Source organism: Balaenoptera borealis (assembly GCF_965194805.1).
Source record: "Balaenoptera borealis genome assembly, chromosome: 11".
NCBI lineage: Eukaryota > Metazoa > Chordata > Mammalia > Artiodactyla > Balaenopteridae > Balaenoptera > Balaenoptera borealis.
In genome coordinates this window covers 84306686-84333510 of record NC_138868.1, presented here as the reverse complement: position 1 = coordinate 84333510, position 26825 = coordinate 84306686, and the positions used below count along the sequence as shown (strand labels likewise).

At 37.1% G+C, this 26825-nt stretch overlaps 1 protein-coding gene and 1 pseudogene across 3 annotated transcripts in view; one reads left to right on the top strand and one right to left on the bottom strand.

Annotated features, from left to right (window-relative positions):
* LOC309604934 (large ribosomal subunit protein uL30 pseudogene) overlaps nucleotides 1-26825 on the top strand; it is a 527607-nt pseudogene that overhangs the window by 262916 nt on the left and 237866 nt on the right. The window lies entirely within an intron of this gene.
* CWF19L2 (CWF19 like cell cycle control factor 2) overlaps nucleotides 21692-26825 on the bottom strand; it is a 186716-nt gene continuing 181582 nt past the window's right edge. For both annotated transcript variants that reach the window (XM_082339911.1, XM_082339912.1), the window contains exons 17-18: nucleotides 25170-25271; nucleotides 21692-22384 (exon numbers count right to left, since the gene is read on the bottom strand). In XM_082339911.1, the coding sequence (XP_082196037.1) occupies nucleotides 22241-22384; nucleotides 25170-25271 (246 nt within the window). In that variant the 3' untranslated portion in view covers nucleotides 21692-22240. The remainder of the gene's footprint in view (nucleotides 22385-25169; nucleotides 25272-26825) is intronic.

The window sequence follows — 26825 nt, the reverse complement described above, 5'->3', positions numbered from 1 at the left end:
TGCCAAAGCTTTTAATTAGGTCCCATTTGTTTATTTTTGCTTCTCCTTTCCCTTAGGAGACAGATTAAAAAAAAATATTGCTACAATTTAGTCAAAGAGTGTTCTGCCTATGTCTTCTTCTAGCTATTTTATGGTTTTTGGTCTTTAATCCATTTTGAGTTTATTTATGGTGTAAGAAAATGTTCTAATTTCATTGCTCCTTTTCATATCTTGAATAGACTATATTGCAAATGTCTATAAATTAATCTCCCTTTTCTTATGTCAGGTCCTTCTAAGGCATCTTCTACATGAGTGCCAAAGTGGTCTTTCTAAATAACAAATCTGCTAATCTCTGTACCCTACCTTAAAATCTTTAATGATCCCCATTACCCACAGACAAAGTCCTAAATTGTGAGTATAGATGTCCCTTTATGCCCTGACTCCTTCCCACCTCACCAGTATCAGTTCTTGGATCTCCTCCATTCTCACCTTGGGTTACAGCCATTCTAAAATCTTTGTCTTCTCCATTTGCTATATGACAACTTGGCGAATTTGCACTAGGTTTTCTCTTTTTGGAGTGTTCTCCCTTATTTTAATCCCATTTACTCTTCTAGGCTCATTTCCCACTCTTCTTCCCTGTTACAGGGTTGCTGACCTTCCTCCTGTCCCCATCTACTGATTTTGGATGCCCACAGCAGTGAGCAGTAGCTTGCAGTGAGCAGCAGCTGGAAACGAGACCTTAGTTCCCTGACCAGGATTCGAACCTTGGTCACCTGGGTGAAAACCAGGAGTCCTAACTGCTAGACCATGAAGGCCAGCAGCTAGAGCCTAAATCCCCAGTCTTTGCCTGCCTTGACAAGAAAATTCTGATGAGGAGGTGGAAGGTAAAGAGAAAAGTAAAGCATTTATTGGAAAAGCAGAGTACATGGGAAAGACAAACAGGCAAACTCACCAAGAGTCATGAGAGCCATGTCTTTGGGAAGTTTAAATCATTTATAAGGGGGCAGTTTTCTGGGTCTTTGTCTTCCCTCTCACCAACTGTCTTGCTTTGCCGCACTGGCTAATTTGTCTCAGGACCTTCCCTTAGGTGCGAATGCACCCCTCAGCCAAGATGGATATCAGTACACGGTTGTCTGCGGGAGGTGGGGAATGGCAAGACTTATTATGGCCTGGTGTCCCCTGCCTTTTGACCCCCGAAGAGAATTTCTGCACATGTGTAGTGTCTCCCTTGCCCTAAGGAGGGGAAATATGTGACTTCTTGATCCTTTACTCAAACAGGGTTTAGCCCCTCTCTGTCCCTGCCAGGACTGTTATCTTAAGTGTCCTCAGGAGACAAAGCCTGGCTATTTACCCTGTTTCTGTTGTTATTTCTATTCTGAAGAGCAAACAGGAGGCTGACTGGAAATGCCTAACCTGCAGCCCACCGATCTCCTGTCTCAGGAAACGCAAACAGGAGGCTAGTTTTAAGGGTCCGGCCCGAAGCCCACCTTTTTCCTGCCCCAAGAAATGTAAACAGGAGGCCAGTTGTGAATGCCTAAAGTGGAGCCCACCTATCTCCTGCCTCACTACCTCAAGTTGTTTAATTTCCTTCACCGTACCTGTGCAAACTTCTAACACATCACCCTATATTGTAGTTATTATCTGAGCTTTTCTGAGGATAGGAATCACGTCTTGCCTGTCATTGTAGTATAACCCTATCACAGCAAGGTTTCAGTAATTCCTGGATCTGGCCCACACATTTGCTTCAAATTCTCTAGCATTTACCTGATTTCTTTGTTTTTTCAACCTACTGTTTCCCACCTAGATTCTCCCTCTCTGCTTAGCCTTCTTGTATCAACAACCCAATTGGATGGTCTACCCAGATTTGACAGAGGTTGACCAAAGGTGGCAGCCTGTGAATTTCTCTATTCAGCTCCATACTCTGAGTGACAGTAGTGTCACCTGGTCCCAGGTTCCTGGGTGGGCAGCCCAGACCCAGTACCCTGAGCACCCAGCTGTCAGGTGTAGGAGACAAAGAAGAGAGAGGGAGAGGCTGGGAAAACTGTATTGTTATTATCTGATTATCTCATCTTCTAATAGCAATGTTTTAGAAAATAACTATGTATTAAGATAGCAGGTACTCTGTTGACAGGCATCATTGTACTGCTGAAAGGATAGAAAGCCACTGCGTGAACTGGAATAGCTGTAGAGAAAGAATAGCAAGGTACAGTTTAAGGAAAAATAAAAAGTGAACAACATTGTTCTCATCCTGCATTCCTGTGTTGTCTATTGTGATGCAATTAGAGGAATGGGGATGTCTGAAGTCACATCAATCTGCCAACTATTATTCAGTTTTGCTAGACTATTGCTGAAAGAGAAGCAGCTAATTAAAATGCCAGAGTATTTACTGTCTATTCTTAGCTTTGAAAGACAATGAATGCTGTTATAGCAATGTGTAGACTATTTTGTTTAATGTGAAAGTCAAAAGACCAAAGATTTAGACAGCTAATCAGGAAATGTAATGGAATAAATTATAAGAACACACTCATTGCATGCTTCCAGTCAACTTAAGGTTCAATAGAAACATACTAAAAATGCTGAAATAAAGTATATAAATTAACAGTCTCTGGGTGGGGAACAGACGCCCTCAGTCGACCTACACGCAGAGGCGGGTCCAAATCCAAAGCTGAACCCCGGGAGCTGTGTGAACAAAGAAGAGAAAGGGAAATTTCTCCCAGCAGCCTCAGAAGCAGCGGATTAAAACTCCACAAACAACTTGATGTGCCTGCATCTTTTGAATACCTGAATAGACAACGAATCATCCCAAATTCAGGAGGTGGACTTTGGGAGCAGGATATATTAATTTTTCCCCTTTTCCTTTTTTTGTGAGTGTATATGTATATGCTTCTGGGTGAGATTTTGTCTCTATAGCTTTGCTTTATAATAGCTTTATTTTACTTCACTATATTATAGCCTCTTTCTTTCTTTCTTTCTTTCTTTCTTTTCTTTCTTCCTTCCTTCCTTTCTTTCTTTCTTTCTTTCTTTCTTTCTTTCTTTCTTTCTTTCTTTCTTTCTTTCTTTCTTTCATTTTTTCTCCCTTTTACTCTGAGCCGTGAGGATGAAAGGCTCTTCGTGCTCCAGCCAGGCATCAGGGCCGTGCCTCTGAGGTGGGAGAGCCAACTTCAGGTCACTGGTCCACAAGAGACCTCCCAGCTCCACGTAATACCAAACGGTGAAAATCTCTCAGAGATCTCCATCGCAACATCAAGACCCAGCTTCACTCAACGACCAGCAAGCTACAGTGCTGGACACCCTATGCCAAACAACTAGCAAGACAGGAACACAGCCCCATCCATTAGCAGGGAGGCTGCCTAAAATCATAATAAGGCCACAGACACCCCAAAACACACCACCAGACGTGGACGTGCCCACCAGAAAGACAAGATCCAGCCTCATCCACCAGAACTCAGGCACTAGTTCCCTCCACTAGGAAGCCTACACAACACACTGAACCAACCTTAGCCACTGGGGACAGATACCAAAAACAACGGGAACTACGAACCTGCAGCCTGTGAAAAGGAGACCCCAAACACAGTAAGATAAGAAAAATGAGATGACAGAAAAACACACAGCAGGTGAAGGAGCAGGGTCGAAACACACCAGACCTAACAAATGAAGAGGAAATAGGCAGTCTACCTGAAAAATAATTCAGAATAATGAGAGTAATGATGATCCAAAATCTTGGAAATAGAATAGACAAAATGCAAGAAACATTTAACAAGGACGTAGAAGAACTAAAGAGGAACCAAGCAACGATGAAAAACACAATAAATGAAATTAAAAATACTCTAGATGGGATCAATAGCAGAATAACTGAGGCAGAAGAAAGGATAAGTGACCTGGAAGATAAAATGGTGGAAATAACTACTGCAGAGCAGGATAAAGAAAAAAGAATGAAAAGAACTGAGGACAGTCTCAGAGACCTCTGGGACAACGTTAAATGCACCAACATTCGAATTATAGGGGTCCCAGAAGAAGAAGAGAAAAAGAAAGGGACTGAGAAAATATTTGAAGAGATTATAGTTGAAAACTTCCCTAATATGGGAAAGGAAATAGTTAATCAAGTCCTGGAAGCACAGAAAGTCCCATACAGGATAAACCCAAGGAGAAACACGCCAAGACACATATTAGTCAAACTGTCAAAAATTAAATATAAAGAAAACATCTTAAAAGCAGCAAGGGAAAAACAACAATTAACACACAAGGGAATCCCCATAAGGTTAACATCTGATCTTTCAGCAGAAACTCTGCAAGCCAGAAGGGAGTGGCAGGATATACTTAAAGTGATAAAGGAGAAAAACCTACAACTAAGATTACTCTACCCAGCAAGGATCTCATTCAGATGTGATGGAGAAATTAAAACCTTTACAGACAAGCAAAAGCTGAAAGAGTTCAGCACCACCAAACCAGCTTTACAACAAAAGCTAAAGGAACTTCTCTAGGCAAGAAACACAAGAGAAGGAAAACACCTACAATAACAAACCCAAAACATTTAAGAAAATGGGAATAGGAACATACATATCGATAATTACCTTGAATGAAAATGGATTAAATGCTCCCACCAAAAGACACAGACTGGCTGAATGGATACAAAAACAAGACCCATATATATGCTGTCTACAAGAGACCCACTTCAGACCTAGAGACACATACAGACTGAAAGTGAGGGGATGGAAAAAGATATTCCATGCAAATGGAAATCAAAAGAAAGCTGGAGTAGCAATTCTCATATCAGACAAAATAGACTTTAAAATGAAGACTATTACAAGAGACAAAGAAGGACACTATATAATGATAAAGGGATCGATCCAAGAGGAAGTTATAACAATTGTAAATATTTATGCACCCAACACAGGAGCACCTCAATACATAAGGCAAATACTAACAGCCATAAAAGGGGAAATCGACAGTAACACAATCATAGTAGGGGACTTTAACACCCCACTTTCACCAATGGACAGATCATCCAAAATGAAAATAAATAAGGAAACACAAGCTTTAAATGATACATTAAACAAGATGGACTTAATTGATATTTATAGGACATTCCACCCCAAAACAACAGAATACACATTTTTCTCAAGTGCTCATGGAACATTCTCCAGGATAGATCATATCTTGGGTCACAAATCAAGCCTTGGTAAATTTAAGAAAATTGAAATCGTATCAAGTATCTTTTCCGACCACAACGCTATGAGACTAGATATAAATTACAGAAAAAGATATGTAAAAAATACAAAAACATGGAGGCTACACAATACACTACTTAATAACGAAGTGATCACTGAAGAAATCAAAGGGGAAATCAAAAAATACCTAGAAAAAAATGACAATGGAAACACGACGACCCAAAACCTATGGGACGCAGCAAAAGCAGTGCTAAGAGGGAAGTTTATAGCAATACAAGCCTACCTCAAGAAACAGGAAACATCTCGAATAAACAACCTAACTTTGCACCTAAAGCAATTAGAGAAAGAAGAACAAAAAAACCCCAAAGCTAGCAGAAGGAAAGAAATCATAAAGATCAGGTCAGAAATAAATGAAAAAGAAATGAAGGAAACAATAGCAAAAATCAATGAAATTAAAAGCTGGTTCTTTGAGAAGATAAACAAAATTGATAAACCATTAGCCAGACTCATCAAGAGAAAAAGGGAGAAGACTCAAATCAACAGAATTAGAAATGGAAAAGGAGAAGTAACCACTGACACTGCAGAAATACAAAAGATCATGAGAGATTACTACAAGCAACTCTATGCCAATAAAATGGACAACCTGGAAGAAATGGACAGATTCTTAGAAAGGTACAAACTGCCGAGACTGAACCAGGAAGAAATAGAAAATATGAACAGACCAATCACAAGCACTGAAATTGAAACTGTGATTAAAAACCTACCAACAAACAAAAGCCCAGGACCAGATGGCTTCACAGGTGAATTCTATCAAACATTTAGAGAAGAGCTAACACCTATCCTTCTCAAACTCTTCCAAAATATTGCAGAGGGAGGAACACTCCCCAACTCATTCTACGAGGCCACCATCACCCTGATAACAAAACCAGACAAAGATGTCACAAAGAAAGAAAACTACAGGCCAATATCACTGATGAACATAGATGCAAAAATCCTCAACAAAATACTAGCAAACAGAATCCAACAGCACATTAAAAGGATCATACACCATGATCAAGTGGGGTTTATTCCAGGAATGCAAGGATTCTTCAATATACGCAAATCAATCAATGTGATACACCATATTAACAAATTGAAGGAGAAAAACCATATGATCATCTCAATAGATGCAGAGAAAGCTTTCGACAAAATTCAACACCAATTTATGATAAAAGCCCTGCAGAAAGTAGGCATAGAGGGAACTTTCCTCAACATAATAAAGGCCATATATGACAAACCCACAGCCAACATTGTCCTCAATGGTGAAAAACTGAAACCATTTCCACTAAGATCAGGAACCAGACAAGGTTGCCCACTCTCACCACTATTATTCAACATAGTTTTGGAAGTGTTAGCCACAGCAACCAGAGAAGACAAAGAAATAAAAGGAATCCAAATCGGAAAAGAAGAAGTAAAGCTGTCACTATTTGCAGATGACATGATACTATACATAGAGAATCCTAAAGATGCTACCAGAAAACTCCTAGAGCTAATCAATGAATTTGGTAAAGTAGCAGGATACAAAATTAATGCACAGAAATCTCTTGCATTTCTATACACTAATGACGAAAAATCTGAAAGTGAAATTAAGAAAACACTCCCATTTACCATTGCAACAAAAAGAATAAAATATCTAGGAATAAACCTACCTAAGGAGACAAAAGACCTGTATGCAGAAAATTATAAGACACTGATGAAAGAAATTAAAGATGATACAAATAGATGGAGAGATATACCATGTTCCTGGATTGGAAGAATCAACATTGTGAAAATGACTCTACTACCCAAAGCAATCTACAGATTCAATGCAATCCCTATCAAACTACCACTGGCATTTTTCACAGAACTAGAATAAAAAATTTCACAATTTGTATGGAAACACAAAAGACCCCGAATAGCCAAAGCAATCTTGAGAACGAAAAATGGAGCTGGGGGAATCAGGCTCCCTGACTTCAGACTATATTACAAAGCGTCAGTAATCAAGACAGTTTGGTACTGGCACAAAAACAGAAATATAGATCAATGGAACAGGATAGAAAGCCCAGAGATAAACCCACACACATATGGTCACCTTATCTTTGATAAAGGAGGCAAGCATATACAGTGGAGAAAAGACAGCCTCTTCAATAAGTGGTGCTGGGAAAATTGGACAGGTACATGTAAAAGTATGAATTTAGAACACTCCCTGACACCATGCACAAAAATAAACTCAAAATGGATTAAAGACCTAAGTGTAAGGGCAGACACTATCAAACTCTTAGAGGAAAACATAGGCAGAACACTCTATGACATACATCACAGCAAGATTCTTTTTGACCCAGCTCCCAGAGAAATGGAAATAAGAACACAAATAAACAAATGGGACCTAATGAAACTTAAAAGCTTTTGCACAGCAAAGGAAACCATCAACAACACCAAAAGACAACCCTCAGAATGGGAGAAAATATTTGCAAATGAAGCAACTGACAAAGGATTAATCTCCAAGATTTACAAGCAGCTCATGCAGCACAATAACAAAAAAACGAACAACCCAATCCAAAAATGGGCAGAAGACCTAAATAGACATTTCTCCAAAGAAGATATATAGATGACCTACAGAAAGAATGCTCAACATCATTAATCATTAGAGAAATGCAAATCAAAACTACAATGAGATATCATCTCACACCGGTCAGAATGGCCATCATCAAAAAATCTAGAAACAATAAATGCTGGAGAGGGTGTGGAGGAAAGGGAACACTCTTGCACTGTTGGTGGGAATGTAAATTGATACAGCCACTATGGAGAACAGTATGGAGGTTCCTTAAAAAACTACAAATAGAACTACCATACGACCCAGCAATCCCAATACTGGGCATATACCCTGAGAAAACCATAGGTCAAAAAGAGTCATGTACCAAAATGTTCATTGCAGCTCTATTTACAATAGCCAGGACATGGAAGCAACCTAAATGTCCATCGACAGATGAATGGATAAAGAAGATGTGGCACATATATACAATGGAATATTACTCAGCCATAAAAAGAAATGAAATGGAGGTATTTGTAATGAGGTGGATGGACCTAGAGTCTGTCATACAGAGTGAAGTAAGTCAGAAAGAGAAAAACAAATACAGTATGCTAACACATATATACAAAATCTAAGGAAAAAAAAAAAAAAAGGCCATGAAGAACCTTGTGGCAAGACGGGAATAAAGACACAGACCTACTAGAGAATGGACTTGAGGATATGGGGAGGGGCTGGGGTGAGATGTGACAGGGTGAGAGAGTGTCATGGACATATATACACTACCAAATGTAAAATAGACAGCTAGTGGGAAGCAGCCGCATAACACAGGGAGATCAGCTTGGTGCTTTGTGACCACCTAGAGGGGTGGGATGGGGAGGGTGGGAGGGACGGAGATGCAAGAGGGAAGAGATATGGGAACATATTGTATATGTATAACTGATTCACTTTGTTATAAAGCAGAAGCTAACACACCATTGTAAGGCAATTATACTTCAATAAAGATGTTTAAAAAAAAAAGACCCTTGACTTTAGGGGCTATAATAAATGTAATTATTTTCAAAAAAAAAAAGAATTAACCATCTCAATGTGTGTCATTGTTAAGAAAACAACATGGGAGATATTCTAGACTTTTCCCTTAATAATACTATAGAATTAAGCATAAGTCAGGTTTGTCAAGAACTCAGAATTTATTAAAGGAACTTATTATAACATTTATACCTAGATTAGAGCCCTTGTCTGGATTACAGCTTTGAAGCCTGTTATAAAATGTTTGCATACTTACTAGCTGCCTGCATCATAGAAAAATGGTGATTATTTTCACTCTCAAATCAGAAGATCCTGAGATAATACACGTTCTCTTCAGATTCCAGTTTGAGACCTGTTAACAGGAGTCACTTTTCTGTCTTCCAGTATTAAACACTATACTTGTTTCTTCCAGCTGGGCCCACAGCTCCAATTCTATTTAGCAGTCTCTGGAGTCAGAAATATATGGATGTCTGCAGTGTTAGTCTTGCATGTTATCAGCATGTGATAACTGTGCAAAGTGTGAACTGCTCAGCTCCGAGGATGCCGTCTCTTAGGCTAGGATGTGTGTCCCCTGGAGATGGGCAATGTGCTAGCCTTGGCATGCTTTGAGCTGCATATCCTCTCCATGCCTCACTTCTTTCATGTGCAGAATAGGGACATTAAACAGAGGCATTTAGAGTATCTACCTAATTTGGTATTGTGAAAATTAAGTGAGATAATGTATGAAAAATGTTTAGTATAGGACATGGACACATACAGAGTGCTCACTAAATATTAACAACTATGATGATGACAATGTCTCATTTTTCAGTAGGATTAGTCTCAAACCTGGCTTTCTAAGAAAAAAACACCATTGCAGCTTTTGTATGTCTGCCAGTCATCTTAGTATTTATGTACCTACAGATATTTAAACCAGTTGTGTTGGAAACTTCCTTTGTCATAAAGTCATGTTAATAAACCTTAATAGCAATGAGGAGCAATGAAATTAGAACATTTTCTCACACCATATACAAAAATAAACTCCTCATTGCTCCTGAGGCTGCTGGGAGAAATTTCCCTTTCTCTTCTTTGTTCACACAGCTCCTGGGGTTCAGCTTTGGATTTGGACCCGCCTCTGCATGTAGGTCGCCTGAGGGCATCTGTTCTTCGCTCAGACAGGACGGGGTTAAAGGAGCAGCTGATTAGGGGGCTCTGGCTCACTAAGGCCAGGGGGAGGGAGGGGTACGGAATGTGGGGTAAGCCTGTGATGGCCGAGGCTGATGTGATGTTGCAACAGCCTGAGGTGCACCGTGTGTTCTCCCGGGGAAGTTGTCCCTGGATCATGGACCCTAGCAGTGGCGGGCTGCACAAGCTCCTGGGAGGGGAGGTAAGGATAGTGACCTGTGCTTGCACACAGGCTTCTTGGTGGCTGCAACAGCAGCCTTTGCGTTTCATGCCCGTCTCTGCTGTCTGCCCTGATAGCCGTGGCTTGCGCCCATCTCTGGAGCTCATTTAGCGGTGCTCTGAATCCCCTCTCCTCGCACACCCCGAAACAATGGTCCCTTGCCTCTTTGGCAGATCCAAACTTTTCCCCGCACTCCCTCCCGGCTAGCTGTGGTGCACTAGCCCCCTTCAGGCTGTGTTCATGCAGCCAACCCCAGTCATCTCCCTGGGATCTGACCTCCAAAGACCAAGCCTCAGCTCCCAGCCCCCACCCGCCCGGGCAGTTGAGCAGACAAGCCTCTCGGGCTGGTGAGTGCTGGTTGGCACCGATTCTCTGTGCGGGAATCTCTCCGCTTTGCCCTCTGCACTGCTGTTGCTGCGCTCTCCTCTGTGGCTCCAAAGCTTTCCCCCTCCGCCTCCTGCAGTCTCCATCCACGAAGGGGCTTCCTAGTGTGTGGAAACTTTTCCTCCTTCACAGCTCCCTCCCAGAGGTGGAGGTCCCATCCCTATTCTTTTGTCTCTGTTTTTTCTTTTTTCTTTTGCCCTACCCAGGTACGTGGGGAGTTTCTTGCCTTTTGGGAAGTCTGAGGTCTTCTGCCAGCATTCAGTAGGTGTTCTGTAGGAGTTGTTCCACATGTAGATGTATTTCTGATGTATTTGTGGAGAGTAAGGTGATCTCCACGTCTTACTCCTCTGCCATCTTGAAGGTCTCTCCTGCGTATCTTTTCTGATATATTCACTAGTTTTTTTAGATTATACATATAAGTGACATCATACAGTATTTGTCTTTCTCTGACTTATTTCACTAAGCATAATACCCTCTAAGTCCATTCATGTTGTTGCAAATGGCAAATTTTCATTCTTTTTTAAAGGCTGAGTAGTATTCCATTGCATATATATGCATCTTTTTTACCCATTCATCTGTTGATGGACACTCAGGTTGCTTCCATATTTTGGCTACTGTAAATAATGCTGCTATGAATATTGGGGTGCATGTATCTTTTTAAATTAATGTTTTCATTTTCTTCAGATATATACCCAGGAATGGAAATGCTGGGTCATATGGTAGTTCTATTTTTAGTTTTTTGAGGATCCTCCATACTGTTTTCCATAGTGGCTGCACCAATTTACATTCCTACCAACAGTGTATAAAAGTACTCCTTTCTCCACATCCTTGCCAAAATTTGTTATTTATGTTCTTTTTGATGATAGCCATTCTGACAGGTGTTAGGTGATGTCATTGTGCTTTTGGTGTTGATTTGCATTTCTCTGATGATTAGAGATGCTGAGCATCTTTTCACATGTCTGTTGGCCATCTATGTGTCTTTGAGAAAATGTCTATTCAGGTCTTCTGCCCATTTTTAAATTGGATTTTTTTTTAAATATTGAGTTATATGAGTTGTTTATATATTTTGGATATTAATCCTTTACCAGTCATATCATTTCCAGCAAAATTTCTTAAAGATCATGTTAATAGTCCTTGGACTATTTACGTGTCATCTAGCACCTAATGACATTGTCTGAATTTTATCAAATGTTTCTTGATGTAAGTGCTTCTTTTGAATTTCCTGTTAGTTCTGATATTTCCTCTTCAATTTTTTGTGTCTCTAGACACGGAATTATTTTGCAGGGAAAAGTGATGTGTAACTTGCAAAAACTTCTAGAACACTTTAACCAGTAATACTATCTTAAGTTCTTTCTGATGATGCCAGTTGTAGAGTCCTAGATCAGGAGGAGGTAAAGCAAGCCTTAGAAAACTATCATCTTATCTTTTAAATTAGTGCCAGTAAAGTGAGCCTACTGTATTTCAGGTACTGGTCCTAGGAACTTACAAAAGGGAAGAAATATAAATAAATAAATCAAATAATATCTTACAGGTGCTACATCAGAATGTTGTGCCTTTTACAACTGGGACAGAAAGAGAAAGCGATCAATTCAACACGTGTCAGTAAAACTCTCCGTTAAGAAGGTTAATATCTGGGCTGAACAATGTCCTCAGAATTAGTAGATATCCCCCAAGTGTGTATGTTGTAGAAAGGGGGTGGGAAGTAGTCCAAGTGAAACATCATGAACGAAGATAAAGAGGCTAAACCAGTATGATATGTTAGGGGAATTAAAGTTGTTCACTATGATTTTCATTGACTAGGAGAAGAAGTGAGATGAGCATGAGAAGGAAGAAGTGACAGTAGAAAGGTAGGATGGACTCATATTATGAAAAAAATTTCTCCCATGCTGTGGTGTTTGGATTTTATCCTTTAGGCAAAAAAGAACCACTGAAGAGGCATGACATGATTTTTTAAAGAAATAATTCTGATATTGAAAGAAAAAAGCAAAACTGAAAGGGAAACAATAGTTAGGCTAATACAGTAATTCAGAAGAGAGATGACAGAAGTCTGAAGTGATGCCATACCAAAGGGAATAAGGAGGATATTTGAGAGATGTTAAAAAAGTATATTGTTCAGGACACAAATGGTCATTGAATGTGGAAGGCACAAAAGATGACTCAAGTTTGGGGTGTGGCTTACTTGGTTATGGTTAGATTCATTCACTGAAACTGGATCTACTGGAGAAAGAAAAAATTTGGAAATGAGTAAAGTATGTTTTATTTTGGATATATTGATTCTGAAGTACCTTATGGGGTATTTAGATAAATACCCCATAGATAAAGAACTCATTTAGATAAAGAACTCATTTAGATAAAGAACTCATTTCAGGGGTGTACAAAGAAAAAGGAACCAGAAACTATATTAATAAAAAACAAAGAGGAATAAGAAAACGGAGACAGGGCCACCAATAAAGTAAAAAGAGTATCATGTAATGTTCAACAATGTTCAGTCCTATAGAGAATGTAACTAAGATAAAGACTGAAATAGTCTTTTTGGTTAATTTGCTTTGAATTGGGCAACTGGATCAACATTACTATTGTAGCTTCCAAAAATAAACAGCTTTGGAGGCCTCACTGAGGTGGATTTAAGAGTGAACAAGAAAGAAACTCTGGGTAATAAAGAAGAATGGCAGCTACCTACATCTTTGTCTCCCCATATCCACCAGAAACAATAAAGAACAACAAGAAGAACAAATAAATTTATACAAAAATCATACCCTCAACCTGAGGAAAAGATAGGATATATCCAAACCTCAAATTACCGTTAACCCTTGAGCAACATGGAGGTTAGGGGTATGCCAACCCTCCATACAGTTGAAAATGTAAGAATATAATTTAGAGTCGGCCTTCCATATCTGTGGTTCCTCCATATCTGTGGTTCCACATCTGCAGATTCAATCAACCAAGGATTCAACCAAACTCTACCAAAACAACAATCACAGAAAACTGTAACAAAACAGAGCAAACTGAATTAAAACACTCAAATAGCATTTGGGTGTATAAAAAGCAACCTGACTTGAAAACTCAAAAAAATTAAAAGAATACACAGAAATAGGCAAAAAAAACCTGGCATAATTGAGAGATGATTAAATTCAAGAAAGAAGTGGAAGATAAGGCAAAATCATATCATAAATGAAGATTAAATTACAAGGTGCCCATAGAGAATAGACTAAATAAAAATTTAAGAGGCAAAGAAGAAATGCAAAATAACAAGCAATATGAGAAAGGAAACAGGGTTAGAAAGAGTGAAACGGTGGACAAAGGAGAAATAACACATGTATAATTGGAGTCTCTGAAGAAGAAAATAAAAACAATGTAACAGAATTAATACTTAAAACTATAATTATAAAAACTTAATCACAAATAAAAAAGACTGAATTTACATTTTGAAAGGGATCTCAAGGTAACTGGAAAAGTAAACCTAGAATGTCAACTCTGAGACATATCCTGGTAAAACTATTTAGACTTGAAATTTTAAAAAAAATCCTCAAGGATTACAGGCTACATGACCAAATAAACTGTAAGGGCAAGAGAATTAGACTGGCATCAGTCTTCTCTAAATCATATATATATATACACACACACACACACACACACACACACACATATATATATGTATATGGCAAGGCAACAATGGAACAGAATTTTCAGAAAACTGAACAAGTGTGAATCAAGGATTTTATATTCAGCTAAGTCATCCTTCAAGTATCAGTACTATAGAAAAACATATTTAAACATAAGAACTTAGATAATTGTGTACCCATGAGCCACTAATGAGGAATCTAGTAATGAATGAGCTTCATTCATGCAAGAGATGACTTGAGAAAACTTCAGCCAATAAACAAATTAAAATGATGCTGAGCATTTATCATATTTAATAGAAGCTTTATGACAAATGAGTAATAGGGATGACAATGCAAAACCAATATATAAACATTTTATGTTGTGACCAGGTAGAAATAAGATAACTAAAAAATGGAACATAAAGAAGAAAGTAGAATAAGTTCATTGATTGCTGTATGCTATATAGGCAATAGGTGTGAATTAAGGGTTTTAAAAACCTGATAAATCAGAAAGTAAACACTTAATGACAATGAGGATAAAGTATAAGTAAAATGGTAACCACTAGAACAAAAATTCAAACCTTCCTAAATATCAACAAAGTTTTTAATAAAATAGCAAATAATGTACATTACATGGAGAAATAAACATAGCAAATGTAATAATTATAAAATTTTGTGAAAGACTTGAGACCAAACATTCAGTCATATTAATAAATATAAATGGGTTTGACACATCTATTAAAGGAAAAGTGCTTCCAATCTGGCTCTCAAAGCAAGAACCAACAGTATGACATATATAAGAAACAAAGTCACTTAAGAAGGTTAAAAATAATGGGATGGACAATGGAATGCTAGGTAAATGAAAACAATAAGAAAGTAAGGGTACCAGGCAAAGTATAATCCAGGCCAAAAAAGGAAAACTGTGACACAGAAAGCTCTCTTTTAATGCTAAGAGCCACAATTCACAATAAAGATAATAGTTATCTTGTGCCAAATAACACTGTAACCAGAAGATGCAGGAAGACAAAGATAGAATTGCACTAATAGTAGAAGACGTTAACAAACAAAACAAAGTACAAGACAAAATAAGTGTACAAAAAATGACTATGTATATAGAAGACCTAAACAACATAACATAGACTCTATGACTATAAATCAAACTTGACATGCTGACAGTAGACTGTAAAACATCTGAAGTACATATAAACTATTCATAAAAAGTAATCATATATGAGGCCACAAAGTTCTGTAAAGTAGAAATATTAACAAAAAGTATCTGATCACAATGTAGTACTAGAAATTATTAACAAATTCAAAAAGCAAAAATGATCTTCTATTGAAATTAATAAAACTTATTTTAAATAATCCTTGGGTCAAATGAGAAATACGAACTGAAAGTAAAATTTTCTAATAATGAAAACACTTTATATCAGAATCCATGACATGTAGTTAAAAGAGTAAGCAGAAAAATATTGATCAATAAAAGAATTAAGAATAAATGAATTAAATTCATAAATTAAGGAAAACCTCAATGAGTTTACTAAGTTTTCAGAATTTTCACTAATACCCCAAATTATGAAAAGAAACAAACTCAGTCATTACCCACATCTTTTCCCTCTTATTTGCCTCCCTTTTTTCATTGAGAAAATATTGGAAAAGGCTGGAGAGAAATGGGCTAACTTATGAAAAAGTGGACAATGGAGATGACTTTTTAAAGTGAATGTTCCAGTGCTAAACACTGAGTTGGGAAATAATTTAAAACCCACATATCTTTCCCAATGGGAATGGAAAGATTTCTACTAGGCAATATGAACTATGATACACAATATTTACTATCTCAGAGAGAGACTTACAGAGCTCAGCAATTCTAACAAAACATCTCAATCACACCTCCACTCTCCACCCTTCCCCACAATTCCCTCAGGCTACGAAAAAGTAGATAGGATAGGAACTATCCAGGCCTCAAACTACAGTGCTGACTGGAAAACAAATTGGTTCAAGTTAAAAAGTATGAAGAAAGCCAAGCAATTTTATTGCTGATAGAATGTACAACACAGACCTCCAAGCAATATGAAAAGAAACATTCTGGCAACTCTGTAAACATACCATGGAAAAAAAAAAAGAAAAAGGAGTAAAGAATAAATGTATAAATGAATTGAAACAACACATGCAAACTACGAAAAGCATGACTAGAAGAAAACTCACACAAAAGAAATTTCCATAAAGTGCTTCTTGAGCAACTTGATGAAAATCTAAATGCAATAAACAAAAGCTCAAAAACAAGATGATTTAAAAAATAGAATTAGGAAGACTGCTTAGCTATAAAAAATGAGAAACCAAAAAAAAAAAAAAAGAATTAGGAAGACTGCTTAGCTATAAAAAATGAGAAACCAAAAAAAAAAAAAACATTGTTACAGAATCAATAAATAAATTAGGAACAATAGGTACACAGGACAGACAAGGCTAAAAAAATCAAACTAACTCTATGTCCATTTACTAAGGTGACACCAAATGTGAATTTGGATCAACTAAAAGGAATGCAGAGTACTGGAAATTGCAGTACTTGAGTATATATAAGAGAATTTTTTTCCTCATTAAAAAGTTGCTTTAAAATAGAGTTAGGTGTTTAAAGCAAAAATAACAATGTATTCTGTAGATTCTAATAGACACAGAAATAAAATGTAGAAAAAGAAAGGGCAAGGTGGGAAAAATGAAAAGAAGAAAGTTTTAAGGTTCTTAAAATGTGAAATGGCATATTTTTGGTGGACAAACTCTTAGGGTGGCCTCCATTATGTTCCAATCCTGGTGTTCACAACCTTGTGATTGCATCCCCTTGAGTGTGGGGATCCAGGAACTGTGACATGCCTCTAACCAATAGTATATGGCAACAGATGTATGTGATTTTGCATATTATGTAAGAGTTCAGCTGCCATCTTTCTGGAATCTCCCTCTCTGTTGCTGGTTGTGAGGAAGCAATAGGCCATGTTAGAGAACCACATGTGCTAAGAAACTGCTGATGCCTAGAGGAGCAGAGAGCACCTTCTGGCCAACAGCCATTAAACAACTGAAGTTTTCAGTTCTAGCTGCAAGGAACTGAATGCTGCAAAGAACCATGTGAGTGTGGAAGTGAATCTTTTCTGAGTTCAGTCTCCAGGTGAAAACTCTGTTCTAGCTGACACCTTGGCCTGGTGAGATCCTAAGCAGAGAGGACTCAGTCAAGCTGTGCCTGAACTCCTGACCCACAGAAGCTGAGATATTAAAGATTTGTTGCTTTAAGCTGCTAAAGTTGTGGTAATTTGCTATATGGAAATAAAAAACGGATATTATTGATATAATGTTTAGGTTTAAATCTATCATTTTGTTGTTTTCTCTTTATCCCATCTATACTTTGTTTCCCTGTTCTTCTTTTTCTGCCTTCATTTAGATTATTATTTTATGTTTCATTTTATCCTCTTTGTTGGGTTTTTGCTATAAATCTTTATTTGCTTGTTTTTTTTAATCTTAGGATCTGCTTTAGAGTTAATTACATATCTTTATCACAGCCTACATTCAAGTTCTGTTATACTGCTTCAAATATAGTACAATATCCTGTACTTTCACTTCTCCCCTTCCCACCCTTGTGCTATTATTGTCATTTACTTTGCTTTTACATATGTTATAAACCTCATACTGTTTTTGTTTATAAAAGTAAAATATCTTTTAAAGAAATCTAGAGAATAAGAAAAAAATCTTATATATTTATCCATGTAGCTGCTTTCTTTGCATGCCTTGTAATTTTTGACTGGGGGCCAGACACTTTGAATTTTATATTGTGACTACTGGATATATTTTTATTCCTATACATACTTTTAAGCTCTGTTCCAAGACGCAGTTACTTGGAAACAGTTTGAGCCTTTTGCCTCTTGCTTTTAAGATGTCTGTCAAAACTAGATCAGTGCTAAGTGTTGGAATAATTATTCTACACTGCAATTACCATCTGTGTACTCTATCCAATTCCTAGTCAATCTTGAAATTTTCCATTCTAGCTATCAAGAAAGGTTCCCCTTAATCATCTCGGGTAGGTCAATCTTTTCCTGGCCTTGGGTAGTTTCCTCACATGCATACAATTAGTCAGTCTACAGATACTAGAAGGGGACCCTCTGAAGATCTCTAGAATTCTCTCTCTGTGTAGCAATCTCTTCTCTAGTAACCAGTCTTGTTGTCTTAGTCTCCCCAGACTCATAGTTCTACTTCCTCAACTCAGTTAGTTCAACGGGCTCTGCCTGGATTCTCCCAACTTGTACCACAAGGTGGAAACTCTCACAGCAATAAGATAGGGTAATACAGGGTTTATCTCACTTTCCCTCCATCTCTTAGGGCTCATTATACTTTCTTGCCTGATATCCCATGTCTTAAAAACCATCCTTTCATATATGTTGTCTATTTTTCAGTTGTTTTGGACAGGAAGATAATGTGGTTACTTTGTCTTAGCTGGAAGTGTAAGTCTTGAGTTATTTCTTATGAAAAACAAAGGCTGACTGAGGGTTGAACCAACAGTGCAAAGGGCAGAGCAAAGAGCCCAATGGAATCATTCTCAAGAAGTAGGACTGGGGAAAGAAAAAAAAAGGAAGCAGGACTGGGGCCCTAATCAAGCAACTGGCAACATATGCTTGACTTAATTTTAGAATTACTAGCGAACAGTGACTAAAATGTGCCTCAAGTTTTCCATCTTTTTCAATGAATGTTTCCACTGCAGTAACTATATACTTCTCTTACTACTGTATGTTTGATTGTGTGTGTGTGTGTGTGTGTGTGTGTGTAAGGGGTACCGATAATTTGTCTAAGTTCACAGGTCTTCAGATTGAAGCATGTGAGTAACCTCATCTCCATCTGGGCCTGATTTAGATGGGATCCTGAATTTTGAGCCTAAGTCTAATGCCCTACTGGAATGGGACTTTCTTGGGTGGATTTGAATATGTTTTTCACATAGGAGGAGTATAAGTTTGTGGCCAGAGGGTGGACTGTGGTAGACTAAAGATGACCACAAATTATTTGACACTACACCCACTGAGAGATAGGGTTATGACCCCTCTTCTTGAATGTAGGTGGGCTCTGTGACAACTTGATCATAAAAAGAACACAGCAAAAGTTAAGCTGCACCAGACTCTAGAAGACTGGCACTTTCCACCTGTTATCTCTTGGAACTGTCTTTTGGAATGCTTGCTCTGGAGGAATCCAGAAGCCATATAGCAGGTCCAACTACCCTGAAATTACCATAGGAGAAAAGAGTATTATCAGCCCATCCCCAGCTGTTCCATTCATTCCACTATAGGCACCACACATGTGAGTAAAGGAACCATTTCCACTATTCCAGCTTCAGCATACACTGTATGAAGAATAGAGTATCCAGACATATGACCCCAGTCATCTCCAGACATTTGAGCCACCCCAGCTGAGGTCCCGGACATCCTGAAGCAGAGGCAAATCATCCAGCTGAGCCCTGACCAAACGTCTCACCTATAAAACCATGAGATATAATGAAATGGGTATTATAAATAACTAGAACAGGAGGAAAATCAGGAGTTCAGTTTAGATATGCTTACTACCGATACAGTTACAGAACAGATGTCAAGTTGGTATTTGGATATGTGATTCTGGAATTCAGTGAAGATGTCCAAAGTGAATAAAAATTTGGAAAACATCCTCCTTGTTCTCTTCTATTTTCCTTTTTCCATAGTACTTATCACCTCTGACATTTCCTAGATAATTTATTTATTGTCTAATGTGTACTATCTGTCTTCTCTGATACAATGTAAACTCCTCAAACACAGGGATTTTTGTTTTCTTCACTAATGTAACCCCTGCACACAGACCAGTGACTGGCATATAGAAGACACTCAAATATTTGTTGAGTAAATGAACCAACTTAAAAATAGTATTTAAGACCATTTTATTGAGAAAATTACCTTGGGAGAGAGTGAATACAGTAGTTACGGTTTGAGAATAGGCATTTCAATGCTTAGAAGTTGACAAGAGGAGAAACCAGCAAAGGAAATTGAGAGGATGCAGCCAGTAAGGAAAGAGGATAAATAAGAGACAGTGTTCTAGAAGCAAAGTAAAAATAGTGTTTCAAGAAGGGGAAGTGATCAAGTATGCCAATGAAGCTGATAGAGTAAGATGAGCACTGAGAATAAATTATTTGATTTGGCAATGTGGAAGGAACTGAGGACCTTACCATAAACAAAACTAAAACTAGTAGAATGGTGAGGATGAAGTCTAACTAATGAGAACAGGAAGAAGATGGAAGGAAAGGAAAGATTTTTTTTAATGAATTTTGGTCAACTGGAGAAGAGAAATGGCTAGGGGTGGCAGTATGATGCCAGGGCTTGTTGTTGATATATTATAAAAGGTTTTGTATGCTAATTGAAATAATCTTATAGAGAGGAAAAAATCTAATAATTCAGAGGGTAGAGGCATTTGAGTAGGTGAAAAAGGATGAAATCTAGTAGTACATAAATGAGTTGACTAGCTCTAGATAAGGACAACAAAATAATTTACCTATAGTTATCAAGAGGAAAAGCAGAGTACATGGGTACAGATGCAGGTATATTAATTAGATGTGGTAGAAACTCCCTTCTATTTAGTTCTATTTTCTCAGTAAAACAGGAAGCAAGATTCATCAGCTAAGAATGAAAACAGAGGAGGTATAAACAGTCCTTTAGCACTGTACTTGAATACACTTGGCACATATCTTGCATTAGAACTTATATTCTGCTGCAAATATTTTTGAACATGTCTCTTGCACCACTAAACTATGAAATAATTTAAGGTATAGGAAGTAGTTTTTATTTTTGTACTACCAGTATGCAACAAAATGCCCTGCAAACAAATGTTTGTTAACGCACTGATTGAATAAATGAATGTTAAAGATTCCTCTGAGACTTTGCAGCAAGGCCAAAAGAGTCTGAAAACAGCAATAAATAAAATACTATCAAGTATCAATGCGATAATAACTTAAATCCAATTTGCAAATATTGAGAATCTGAAACCATTAAACTTCCAACTTCTATTAAAATTTTAAAACTGCAGACAGAACATAAACATTTCTCTTTTTTCAAGATACTAAAGAAATGAGATGTCAATATTAAAAATAACTACATCGAGTTAGGAGTTACTGTAGAGTACATGTCACATTGATTCTAAGTATTCAACATTTCATGACAAAATGTCAAGGTTCCGCTCCAAAAAAATCAACATCTTTGAAAAAGGGTTACTACAAAAATATCTTCCATATAAAAAATAAAGTAAGAACACTCTTAGAGACCATGGCCATATTTTATATGTATAGGGTTTTTCTCTTCACACCAAGTGTAAGAATAAAGGAAAATGAAGAACCTTAGATCAAATGGGACAACGGAATGTGTTCCTGACACTAAAAATACTCACATTACTTAAGATTTTGTAATAATCAATACAACCCCAAAATGATGATTTGGCTAAAATTTTTAACTTTCATACAAACCCCAAACAACTGTAAACTGTAATTTTTGGAACAATTACTTTTAAAATCACCAAAATTCAAAGACACTATTTAAAAATGCAGAAATAAAAACAAATCATGAACATGTTATATACCTTATTTAATTCTTAATTACTTTTGGGACATTCTTTTCTCCTTTAATAAAAAGAATAGTAGTAATATATATGCTATTGGTAGAAAATTAAGAGCTTCTATAAAATGCTGTGAAAAGAAATTTCAATTATTACTAAATATGCCAACTCTTAGTTTAAAAAATGCAGAAGCTAGTCAGCAGACTTAAACTTGAAGCAGACCCGCTTCCCTCTGAAGCAATGATTTGCTATACTTCCTAGATAATCCTTCAGAAAAGTCTTTCTATATGTTAATATAAATAGTTCAGAATACCAAGACATAGGTACAGAACAGGACAAGAACAGGTCACACAACATAACTGGTCTTGCTCCACAGTTACTACAATGAAGTCCACAGGAGCAGGTGGGGAAGGAAACCGACACGATCCAATGATGCAGTTGTCATAAAACCAGATCATGACTCTCTTCCTATTACCTGATGGTCAGTTGTTTAGTTAGATGCAATGGAAATAAAACTGAAAGAAATCTGAAGAGGACATAAAAAAATGAAAGGTATGTCTCAACATGTTTTACTTTTGGTGAAGTCAAATGGTTTCCACCACTGAGCAAACTGCAGTACTTTCTTCCTCTGATCCTCAAAGCTTTCTCGGATCCCTTTTCTCCAAAGTCTTGGTTCTACATCCAGCATCCCACCAATGATTTCCTTTCAAAGAATGAGACAAATACAAACACGTGCATGTATAAATACTAAAAACAGGAATGAAACTATTTCTATTTATTCTGTTACTAAATATAACATTAAGTAGTTCTCCGTGAGGATGCTCAAATTTTACATAGGTATTAGTTTCAAGTTAAAAATAAACCTTCTTTTCATTTAGTTCTAACTGTGCAAACCCTGTGATTCTAGGGGTCCTAGCTGTGTCTCCTGTCAAACAATTTGTCTATTTTGTTGCTTGTCAGCACATCTATCAGACAGCAGCAAAGGGGAGGAAGAGAAAATGAAATTTAATTAATTTGGTCCTTATTAGCTGCTCTGGTAAAAGTTTGAAGAAAAAGTTGACCAACATGTAGCAATTATTAACTTGGTGGTTCACCTACAGTTGAATCTCAGGGTAATGTTCTCTCTACTACCCAGTATAGTTAAAAGCCAGTTTCTTCTACTATTAGCTGTAGTTCTTTTTTCAGGAAACAAAATCATATTTTAGTACTAATCTAAGCAAAACAAGAATTAAAAATTATAAATCACCTTCATTTAAAAAGTCACATTCCCAAGCCCTGAAAGGAATGGATTTCTGACTGTCTGCTTATTATTCTAGATCATTTCCTTCATGATCCTCTTCCTGTGCTATCAGTTACAGAAATTAATCAAAGTTATGATAGTGAATATCCATGTACAGAAGATATGGGGGAGATTTATAATGCTTTGAGGAAGGGAAGTATGGTAATACAGGAAAATCTTGGGCTAAGGGTTGAGTTCTGCATATTCAGTCTAGGTCTACAGGATTGTGTGGTAAGACCTTGGACATAATCACTCTAAGACATAGGTTCTTTATCTTAACAAATATACTAAAGGGACCTACTATGTAAAAGCAAGTGCCAAATATTGTAGAGGATACAGAAATAACTAAAATACATTCCTCTGTCTTCAGAAAGCTCATAACAGAATGTGGAGCTGTGGTGGGAGGCACAATAATACTCCAACTATATAAAGGACTATCTTATAAAGCAGAATAAGGCAAATGTCAAAGCAGACTACATGGAAACTCAAAAAGAAAGGAGATTCTAATCGTTGGATAAATCAGGAAAAGCTTCATGGAAAAGGAAACCTCTTTTCAGTGGGAAAGGGAAATAAAGGGGTTAAGAGAGACACAGTTTAAAAAGAGGGCACATTTAGATTTAATGCAAGAGTTTCTTGGCACCAGCCAATCACTAGCAATGTAGTTTAAGAAAGCCTAGCTTATAAATTGATCTAAAACTGTCTATAAAACATCAAGTTTTGTCTCATGTGTAGCATATAAGGACTGATTCTTGTTCTGTTACTGAAGCAAATGTTAATGGAAAGAACCCAACCCTTCTTGCTCTCTAAACAACTGCAGGCTGAAGGGAGTTTTGGTCTCATAGGCTGTTTCTTGGAAAGCAAATTTTGGGGAAAACGGATCAAAGATGTAATGCTAACTAAAGAAGCCTTCCTTTTAACATTAAGACAGTATCATAAAAACCACAGTACATGCATAATATTTGTGGGGGGACGATCTCCCAATTAAATTTATGCAAGTTAAAAAATTGATATTTTACTTCATTTTCACTAAAATTAAGTTTTCTTTTTTTGAAAGAAATAAATGCAGAGTCATAAAGCTTTGAGTTATAAAGCTCTATTGAATAACAACAGAATTTTTCAGAGCAATGAAAACAAATTTCTTTCTAGTTAACTCTGGGAAAAGATATTCTGAAAAATTCTCAGACAAGTTTCTGTAACGTATCTCAAAAGTTCATTGATGAATGTGATTTTAGGCCTCTAGTTAACCTTTAAAGATAACAGCATAAGAATTTTTGAGTCCAAACCTCTTACATGTCACTATTCTTTGTAGAAAATGATCTTACACAGGAGCTGAAAGTGGGGAGGAAGAACAGGGAACCATGGACAGAGTTCATCTAGGCTCCTCTAATTTAGAGAGAAAGGCCTGAGTTATACTAGATTGAAAGGTCACTTCTAGAGCTGTTATTGCCCAGACTTCTTTTGATTGCTTCAATGGCTACACTAATTTCATTCTAGTCCCTGATACTAACTTACATACTTCCCAGGTACTCAGTAGACCTTAAATTTAAGGACTATATCCCTAGAAGGCAATCTGTAGTAACGGAAAGAATCCACTAGCAAATGAAAGATCTACACTCTAGTATCTGTCCAGAAACTATCTGTGTGAAATGAGTGACACATTCTTCTTGGACTATATGGTGCTTAATTATAAATGAAGATGTGAGATCATTTGTTCTCTAGCTCAACCATGAGCTTATGCACCCCTTGTTTCTGTCACTTATTAGCACATGACTGTGGGGAAGTTACATAGCCTTTCTGTAGCTCAGTTTCATCATCTATAAAATGAAAGTATAAAAATATCTACATAATAGTTATTGTGAGCGTTAAATGAGTGCTCAGAACAATACCAGGCTCATTGTAAATCCTCAGTGAGTGGGTTATCATCATTATCAATTATCATCACTCTCAGCACAAGCCTGGCTGACTCCACAGGAAAACATTATAGTCACCATTGACACTGTCAACAAATGTTTGGTTACAAAGTAATATTCCTGTTATAAATATTCTGGGATATATTTATTAACAGTTTCTGGGTACTCCCTCTAAAACTTCGGTGGAACAGTAATAACCAACTTCACTATATATTGTGGCCAAAGTTTTGATTTCCCTTCAAAAGAAAAGTGTTACAAAGTTGCTAAACTCTGGTATTTTACTAAATTAGTGAGCATACCTTTCCAAAGTAATAAGGGAATTTGCGTTGATCTTCAATGACATGGGCAAACCCTCCCTGGAGGCCAAAATTCACAGAGAAGTAAGGTAAGCCTCTGGGTACCTAAATAAACAGATAAATCACACATCAATACAGCATGAAATCAGAAAGTTATGCTTAATCCCTCTTCCTAATTAAGCATCCCTCAACTCAAGACAAACGTATACACTAAATTTCCAGTTCTACAGGTATTTAAGCAATAACCTAACTTCTTAAGTAAAACATTTCATTTGGTACCCTTTCAGCTAGATAGTGCTTTATAATATCCAGCAATTATAATCAGAACCAATTATTTTTCTGTCTTTTGGGGAAACAGGAAAGAAAAGGCATTTTTAAAACATATAACAACCGAGTAGTTTTCCTTAGACTATGCAAATAGAGATTAAGGATATGCTTTCTTATATTTTCCTCACAATGCAGAGGTATAACATCTGTGAGATTTTACTACTATTTATTGATCAAAGATAAATTAAACATGAACAATCAGTTTTTTATTAACTGGTGAGGTGGGTATAGAAATTTTTAGTTTACCAACCTTGTTTCAAAATATTTCCACGATTAACTATTATCTTTCCCTCTCTTTACTCCCTCCCTCTTTCTATACACACTCACGCACACACACACAAACACACACACGTGTGCATGCATGAAGTATTTTAAACTCTATCTTGATTGGAAAACGCCATAATTTCTAGCTTTAAAAGTTAAGTGGAGACAGCAACAGTCAGCTCTACCTACCACCAGAGTCTCCAATCAAGCCTCTTAGACAGCCTCAACCACTAGAGGGCAGACAGCAGAAGCAAGAAAAACTACAATTCTGCAGCCTGTGGAACAAAAACCACATTCACAGAAAGACAGACAAGATGAAAAGGCAGAGGGCTATATACCAGATGAAGGGACAAGATAAAACCCAAGAAAAACAACTAAATAAAGTGGAGATAGGCAACCTTCCAGTAAAAGAATTCAGAATAATGATAGTGAAGATGATCCAGGACCTCAGAATAAGAATGGAGGCAAAGATCGAGAAGATGCAAGAAATGTTTAACAAAGCCCTAGAAGAATTAAAGAACAAACAAACAGAGATGAAAAATGCAATAACAGAAATGAAAACTACACTAGAAGGAATCAATAGCAGAATAACTGAGGCAGAAGAACGGATAAGTGACCTGGAAGACAGAACGGTGGAATTCACTGCTGCGGAACAGACTAAAGAAAAAAGAATGAAAAGAAATGAAGACAGCCTAAGAGACCTCTGGGACAACATTAAATGCAACAACATTCGCATTATAGGGGTCCCAGAAGGAGAAGAGAGAGAGAAAGGACCAGAGAAAATATGTGAAGAGATTATAGTCGAAAACTTCCCTAACATGGGAAAGGAAATAGCCACCCAAGTCCAGGAAGCGCAGAGTCCCATACAGGAAAAACCCAAGGAGAAACACGCCAAGAAACATATTAATCAAATTGGCAAAAATTAAAGACAAAGAAAAATTATTGAAAGCAGCAAGGGAAAAACGACAAATAACATACAAGGGAACTCCTACAAGGCTAACAGTTGATTCCTCAGCAGAAACTCTGCAAGCCAGAAGGGAGTGACAGGATATACTTAAAGTAATGAAA